Below are 8467 nucleotides of genomic sequence, written 5' to 3'. Positions count from 1 at the left end.
AAGGGGAAGGAAAGAAGTGCTCATCCTTACCACCCAACAACACCCAACAAGGGTGGGCCCTTACCTACCCTCATGGCAGACTGGGGGTAACCACACAAAAGTAATGATGATATCACTTCCAAGCCAGTGCTGGGCAGTGTGCACCTGAGGGTGACCCAGAAGACACCCAATCACCCCATAACAGGATCAATATGGTTACAGGGCTAGGACAGAAAGCCATGGATAAAGTGAGGTGATAGTGGCCAACTGCCCGCCAATCAGAGATTTCACTTGTCAGGTTCTATCTGAGCTAGGCCTTGAAGGATGAGCAAGAAGTTATCAGGCAGAAAAGGAAAAAGAGGTGCATCAAGAAATAAAGGGCCTGATGTATTCACCAGAACATGACTAGAAGTTTAGCATGATCAATTTATTCATCAAGATAACTCCAGAGGGTCATGAGGAGACACCAGAGAGGAGGATAGGTAGCAACATTCATTTAATATATACTGATGAGGTGTCTACTATGTGCCCAGGCACTGCACTGTGTTCTGTCAGAGGAGAATACAGACAAGCAAACAAATACTAACACAACTGGGTAATATGCAAAGGGCTGCGAGAAACTCCTGAGAGCAGCTAGCAGCAGCATCTGCCTAGGCCTGAGTGCCTTGGATTGCACAATTGAACTGAAAAATACTCAGTGCAACAAGGTAAAAGATCTAAAGTATATTAAGAGGTACAAGAGCCTAGCAAATGCTGTTAGGGCCTCACGTGCACCTCTCACTGTTCCCATATAACTTATCGCTCACTGCTGCAACAATCTCTGGGTCCTTATCTGAAGACATTCATGTTTCGCTTGCACAAAAGGCAAGCTGAGATGTACCAGGGAGTTAACATCCCTGGGCGTGGTCCTCAACCAGGGTCGGATGGAAGTAGGTGGGTAAATACCCCAGGCTTGCTTGCTCTTTAGGGGGAACAACTCTGCAGACCGCCTTGGGCAGAGGGTTCAGATGGACTGCAGCCCAACTGTCCACAGTGGAAACCTGCTCACTCGCACACCCTGTTTGTTTCCCTTCCCTCCCAGTCTCACTTCCCCATTCTCCTATTCATGCTTCCTGGAACTGCCTCCCAAATAAACTCCTTGCACTCAAATAAATCCCTATCTCAGAGTCCACTTGGGACAGGGTGGAACCCAGCTGAAAAACACACACACACACACACACCAGAAAAATCTTTTAGGATGATTAGATGACAAAAATGAAGACTCATAGATGAAGCTATGAGATTTCTAGCTTGGGAGATGGTGGATCCCATCAACAAAGATAAAAAAACTCTATATACAGAAAGAATAGGGTGAGTCTGGAAAGCCTGAGCTCTTTGTGTGCAAGGGACTTGTCTCAAAACTCCCTAAGTACAAGGTTAAGACTCTTGACTTTAGAAAAAATGAAAAGAAACTGAACAGAAGGAGCCCTAGGAAATGAACCACACATCTCGCTAAAGGTTGACTGCAGCATCTTTCTCTGACCCAAGAGAATATAAAGCCCTTGCTACCTCTTCCAGCCTGGGTCTGTATTCTAGTTTCTCATAGTTGGAGGGACTCACTCCTTTAAAACCATGCATAACTCCCCACCAGCAGCCAGCAATGGCTGCTGTAGAATCGCTGTCTCCACCATGGAAAAAGGCTCGGTGGGCAAGCTCCTTCCAGGAGTCTCCTGCGGCAAGGATGGCATCATAGGCGATCATGGGGGCATCATGTCCACTGCTGCCACCCCAGCCAGAATAGCTCAGGGAGGTGTAGAACTGATCCCTCTCCTTCACGTTGAAAGGCTGGGGGAAGTTAGGGGCTGACTTGCCATCAGAAATCCCTCTAAGTTTCAGGTAATTTTCCCATTGATTTTGGAAGTAGGACCTATAGGAAGAAAAAAAAAAAAAAAAAGATCTATAGTCAATTGAAAAACTGAAGTCCAAAGCCATCAGGAAAAGTACCAGGTGGGTGTGTGAACAGAGAAAATTCCAACTTCAACTTCTTACATTAGTACTACAAACTACATAGAAAATCAAAATTGGTTCGAAGTGCCATTCACGTAATAAATTTTAGCTAAGTGTCTACATCAACAAGACACTGATCAGGCTGCTAAATAAAGAATATAGATACATATCAAGTTAAAGGGTAAGAAATAAAGGTTTATTTTTCCTAGATTGAGAGTAATGCCAAATGCCATCTCTCCTGGGGAACTTTAGGACATCAAGACCATGGGTCACTTCAGCAGAAAGTCTCGGGACCTTTCTATTCTAAGAAAGAGAATAAAGTGAACTCACAAAAAAGGGAAGATGAGGCCATACCACTTATTATTTAGCTACTGGGAAAACCTAGCTCTCAAGCATTCTAAGTATTGTCAAGACAATACTAAAAAACAAGCTCCAAAGCAGGAAACTGTTCTTGGAAAATAACATAAAAGGGTCACGAAAAATTATAGAAAACTGTAATCAGAACTGAATCCCAACATCACAAGGAGGCACTGTAGCTACACTGCTCATTGAGGTGCCCACTTGGCAACCGTGGTTGGGAGGGAACTGGAATTCCTCACGGGTTCAGAGGAGGGGGCTGTGTAGTGAGAACCACGACCGCTGCGGGCATCTCTCCGTCTCTGGTATACGTGCGCAGACGCTCGTGCGCGCACAGATTCACCCACATTCCAGCAGAGGCAGGCATCCACGGACTCACCAATGCTGAAGATTCTCCTCTACGAAGTAGCCTGACTGGACAACGTACTTTTTGGCTTCTGGCAGCACTTCCATCAGTCCTTTTCCCCATTGCCAGGGTGGTGTGCCATTCACAGCATATGCCGTAAAAAGAGCTGATGCGAGGGCTCCCAGGTAGCCTGTTGGGTGGTGGTGGGTCATTCGACCGCTCTCGATGCTCACTTGGATCAGCATGTCCAGTTGACTGTGGTAAGGGAACCTGAGACCAATGCACATGGCCCGCATGGCAGCCCCACAACCACCCTCATGGCTGTTGAAAGGAATCCTCCAGCCATTGGGCTTGTCCGGCTCCAGCTGCATGGCGTTCTGCACCGAGGCGCCACCTGGGGGAATCAGGCCGGCGAGGCGGTCAGTAGAACCAAAGCAAAGCCCAGGGAGGAAGAAAGAACTTAATCTGTCTACACGTTCCCTGATGGAAAGGGAAAGGCAAGAATTATGACAGCAGTTCAGGGTCCTGAACTCCAAGCCCCAACCCAACAAGGTGCTGTACTTCATATATAATTCTTAGCATGATAATATTAATTTAAAAATAAGAAGATTCATATAAAGAGCCCTGGAATCTTCACCAATTATCATAGAGACATCACAAGAACTCAAAAAGGTCAGTATAGCACATTATTCTCTTTTTTAAATGAATAAGATAAAGCTCAGAACCCTATTAAAAAATCACATAACTAACTAGTCAGTGGCCCAGTAAAATCCATCCAGGTCCTTCAAGAGCTCAATAAGAACCTAATAATTAAGAGTCCATAGATATCAGAAAGAGGTCCCAAATTGTAGGGAGAAGCACTGGGCTCAGATGAGGAGCGTGGACCTTGGCTGTCCCTTGAGACAGTGGCATAAGCAGCCTTGTCCCACTGACCTGTTGTACTGGGGCTGTGAATACACTTGGTGCCAAGCAATGGCAAAGCATACTTTAGAGTTTAATATTATTGTTCCCTTATTAGTCAGTTTATTCACAGCTATGTCATGGATAGCACAGGTGGACAAATAAAATATTCTATGTGCTAAACTAAGGAGACTTTAGCTGCTAAGAAAGGATGATCAGAGATTGGTTTCTAAGGCCCATCCTTGAGCTCGTGAGAGGCCCTGGGTGTGGTGGAGAGGAGCTTTCATTAGAAGGTAATCTGGGCTGAACTGTGTCCTCCCAAATTTATATGTTGAAGCCCTAATATCCCTCAATTTGGAGATAGGGCCTCTCAAGAGGTGACTACACCAAAATGAGTCCATTAGGGTGCAGAGGAACCTGGACACACAGAGATACCAGGATGCATGCACCACGTGAGGACACAGAAGATGTGATGGACACAGAAGAGAGGCTTTGAACGAAATCACACCTGCCCACTCAATTTTGATTTCTAACAATCAGAACGACAAGAAAAAAAATGTTGTTTAAGCCACCTAGTTTATGGTATTTTGTTGTGGTAGCCCTAACAGACTAATACAGGAGGAGAAGTCAGTCTGATGGGAAAGAAAAAGGTGACCCAAATCACCTCATGGCCTGAGGGGCCCTAACAAGTTCCCAAAGTGGCCAAGACCACTTGTGAGCAGACCTAGGACCATATGAGGAGTCTCTACAGAATCCTTTCCATTTTTCTTTAAGAGAAAAAAAAATGTTTTTCTTTATGCTTGTTCATTACAAAAACTTAGATAATATCAGCTATTTGGGAGGGTGAGGCAGAAGGATCACAAATTAGAGGCCAGCCTGGAAAATGTAGTGAGACCCTGCCTCAAAATAAAATTCTGAAAAAAGACTGGATGTAGCTTAGGGATAGAGCATCCCTGGGTTCAATCCACAGTACCACAAAAACAAAGACAGGAACAAAACAATACAAAACAAAAACACCAACAACAAAAACTTTAAAACCACAAATAAATAAAAGGAAAATAAACAAAAACTCCTCTTACTTAAATAAAATTATTAGCATCTTTGCTTATATTCTTCCAGACTTCTCCCATCACAGAGCTACATATCTATACTTTTAAGGACAGCACTTTCATAAAACATCTACTGTTTTAAAACCTACTTTTTTTCACTTAATATCTAACACCTTTCCATATCAGCAACTATTCATCTGCCAAATTTTACATTTGAGAATACATAGCCATAATTAAGTAAATTACAGGACATTTAAGTTGTTTCTATTTTTATCACAACTACTGTCAACTCTACTGTTTCCTTGGTATTTATTTATTTCTACTTGTGGTACTGGGGATTGAACACAGGAGCAATGTCACCGAGCTATATCCTCAGCTGACTCCCTCTCCTTTTTGAGACAAGGTCTCTCTACATTGCAGAGGCTGGCCTCGAAGTTGTGATCCTCCTGCTCAACTTTCCAAGTAGCTGGAATTACAGGTGTATGCAGCCACCATGCTGGCATTCACTCAACATTTAAGTGAACATTTAAATCATCAACATTTTTTTTTGAGTTTGTACTACACTTAGGGAAAACTTTCTTAAAGATTTCCTTGGCCTGTATTTTGTTCACCCTCCCTGGCCTTCACCTGGTGCTCGGCCGTCCATGTCTTCCATGCAGTCTTGGTAATACTTAGCAAGGAGAGAATATAGTCGCGTCAAGTCAGGGGCTTTCCCAGCTTCCAGGAGGGCCTCTGCTGTGGCCAGGTGCATCACAGTGTCATCGCTGACTCTCCAACGTCCCACGTCGATGGCTTCTAAGCCACCCAGCTGGGCCAACTGTCTGTGTATCTTCTCCCCATCCCGGAGGAATTCCCACTTCCCGTTGAAGTACCCCAAGGCATCTCCAGCTGCACTGAGCACCATGGCAGCCACATACCTCTCCAGCAGTCCCCCACACATGCTGGGCTCTGCAGGGGCTGTCTTAGGAGGCGATTTAGACACCTGAATGGTGAAGAATCAGAAAAAACAAGAGCTTCCTCTACATTTTATTGAGCATTTATTACTCATAGGCATCCTATTAAGTACATCTCACTTATCCTCCTAACTACCTCTGTAAGGACTATATTATTAGGCCCATCTTGCCTCTGAGGAAACTGAGGATCATGGAGATGACACAGTTTCAGAAATATTAAGAGACTCATCCCAGGTTACAGAACTAACAAGAGGTAGGACTGGGATTCTGATGGAGGTCTATTAGACTACAAAGCCCATGATTTTAACTATGACTGTATCTTTGCCTCTCAGTGAACAGTAAGCCCATTAAATTCTGCAAGTCAATCCAAGTGTTTCATTTTCTTTTTAGTTGAGTCTTGGCCTTGGAAGTGCATCCCTCCTTTATATAAATAATAATACTTTTTATTTGGTATCACACTGTCTCACTAGTAGGGAAGGGCAGCAGTACACATTTCACAGGTAAGGAAGCTCAGGCATGAAGAAGCTATGTTTACACATCCAGAGGTGAACACCTTGGGATTTGAAATCTTCTAATCACAGGCCAGAAATTCCAGTGTGTTACTCCATTCTGCCTCAACCCTGACTTACTTACCTTGGGTAACCCATTGGGGCCTCAGCCTCCACATTTGTAAAATAGTAATGATAATAATAGCAACAATCTAATAGATTTGTTGTGAGGAGCTATTTTTGTAATAATTTTTATTATTCATGTACAACCAGAGAAAAGGTTTTTTTCATTTATTGAACTAGAATAACTTCCTACAATCTTTTCTTCAACAGCAATATTTAAACTTTGTTTTTCTTTTAAACCACTGAATTCTATAGTACTGAAATCTCAATATGCCCAGCTCAGATTAAATCTCTGCTAAGTTATAGTTAAACTATGGAACCAACCTAGGTGCCCTTCTACAGATGCATGGATAAAGAAAATGGTACATATACAAAATGGAATATTACTCAGCCTTAAAGAAGAATTAAATTATGGCATTTGCTGATAAATGGATGGAGCTGGAGAGTATCATGCTAAGTGAAATAAACCAATCCCCAAAATCCAAAGGCTGAATGTTTTCTCTGATATGTGAATGCTAATTCCCAATGAGGGGAGCTGTCTAGGGAAGAATAGAGGTACTTTGAATTAGACACAGGGAAGTGAAGGAAGGGGAGGGAGTATGGGGGTGGGAAGGACAATGGAATGAATCAGACATTACTATCCTTTGTGCACATATGATTACACGACCAGTGTAATTCTACATCATGTACAACCAGAAGAATGAGAAGTTATACTCCATTTATGGAATATTTCTCAAAATGCATTCTACTGCCATGTGTAACTCATTAGAACAAATTGAAAAAAAAAACAAATTCCTGCTAAGTTGCTGGCTTCCCTGCAGGTGCATTTCCTAACAGCCCTCATCCTTCTTCAGTTCCCCAGTATGCCACATTCCCTGGGGCACCAGGTTCACTGTCTGCCCACCCTATCCATCCATCTCACTTGCACAGGCTAGCAAACACTTTTAAGGACTGAAGGACTAGCTCACTCTTCCTTCTGCTCAAGCTCTTTGTCCATTTAATTGCCCTTCTTCCTCTCCACTTACCTAAACCGTATATTTTCTCAGGGTTTAGAGCAGGTCCTGGGGCTTCTGGAGTCCTTCTCCAGCTGCACTGCACTGGGTCAGGGACTGCAGGTTGGCAAGCCCCTAGAGAAGCAGTGAGCGATGAAGATGAACTGAACATCCAAAGCACAGATCCTGATCAGGCTGAGCTTCTTGGCTCACAGATGGTATCTGTAAAGCATTATTTACATATTTTGTTATTTTTAAGTGAAGCCTAGGAACTGGAATTCTGGCTCACACAAGAATTACTGTGTGACCGTAAACAAGTCATCCCTCCTGGAGCTTGAGATTTTCCCACCTGTGAACCCGACTGCAGGGAAGGAGGAGGATGTAGATGCCACCCCGAGATCTTGTCTTGCTTGGGCTGAGACTTTCAGAGCCCAATCTTAACTGTCCTCCGAGGGTTAACTTTTAACACCCTTTACCCTCTCTCCCAGTGTCCTCGGCTTCTTTTCCTTAATTCTTTCTGGCTCCACCCCAAATGTGTGTTTTTGTGAGTTGCAGCCAAGTGGAGGAAGAGGACCACCACCTTTTTCTGAGATTCCTTTCACTTTCGCTCATGACCTAGTCTCCCACACGGAACGCTGTTTTCCCTTAAACTTTTCTAAAACTTCACAGTTCACATTCACATTCTGTACACTCAAGACCGCGGTCTGTTCCTCCGCGGTCCTCTGCTTTCCTTCCTTTTTGGGGGGAGGGCAGCATACAAACACACTGGCTTTGCAAAGCGGCTGGCACCCACGCTGGTCACCTCCGCGGCCCCGCCACGTTCAGGATGCGCGAGGGGCTGGGGCCTGGCGAGGGGCTCTACCTGGTCACCCTTGGGGAGGTGAGGGCAGGGGGCGGCGGAAAGGGGTACCAGGTCACCAAGAGGAGAGCAGCGCCGGGTGGAGAAGCCTGTGCCTTGTCACTTCCGAGAGTAGAGCGCCAGCACCGGGCGGGGCCGGGGCGCGGGGCTCTGGTCGCGGAAGAAGCTGGGCTACGTCGCGGGGCGGAGCAGCGGGCGGCCGCCCGGGAGCCCGGGGCCAAGGTCGGCGGCGCCCTGGTCCCCCCCGAGTGCGAGCGAGCGCCCCCTCCTTGCGCTTGCCGAGCCGGGTCCCAGAGCGTCTCCGGGCCGGCAAAGAGGCTTCCGAGTGGCGCCGAGCATTTCCGCGTCCCAGCCCCGGCGTTAGGAACCCTTCAGCGACCACCGGCGCTCTGCAGGGCTCGGAGAAGCTCCTGGTGCAGGAGAACGTGGAGACGG

General features: G+C 45.6%; 1 protein-coding gene across 6 annotated transcripts; it reads right to left on the bottom strand.

Moving 5' to 3' along the window:
• Positions 1-385: 385 nt before the first annotated feature.
• ADPRH (ADP-ribosylarginine hydrolase) lies at positions 386-8216 on the bottom strand. 6 transcript variants are annotated; one of them, XM_079100588.1, is made up of 5 exons: positions 7523-8216; positions 7207-7395; positions 5245-5599; positions 2702-3062; positions 386-1885 (listed from the first exon to the last, which is right to left on the bottom strand). In XM_079100588.1, the coding sequence occupies exons 3-5, from the start codon at positions 5555-5557 to the stop codon at positions 1471-1473; spliced, it is 1089 nt and encodes a 362-aa protein (XP_078956714.1). In that variant the 5' UTR covers positions 5558-5599; positions 7207-7395; positions 7523-8216; the 3' UTR covers positions 386-1470. The 6 variants fall into 6 exon arrangements, with proteins under 6 accessions (XP_078956714.1, XP_078956716.1, XP_078956715.1 ...); XM_079100590.1 differs by having other exon boundaries at positions 7754-8216; XM_079100589.1 differs by having other exon boundaries at positions 7940-8216.
• Positions 8217-8467: the final 251 nt, after the last annotated feature.

The sequence above is a fragment of the Sciurus vulgaris genome (genome assembly GCF_902686455.1).
Source record: "Sciurus vulgaris genome assembly, chromosome: 10".
NCBI classification, from domain to species: Eukaryota; Metazoa; Chordata; class Mammalia; order Rodentia; family Sciuridae; genus Sciurus; species Sciurus vulgaris.
Note: the sequence above shows the minus strand (reverse complement) of the source record. Positions and strands in the feature narration are given on the sequence as shown.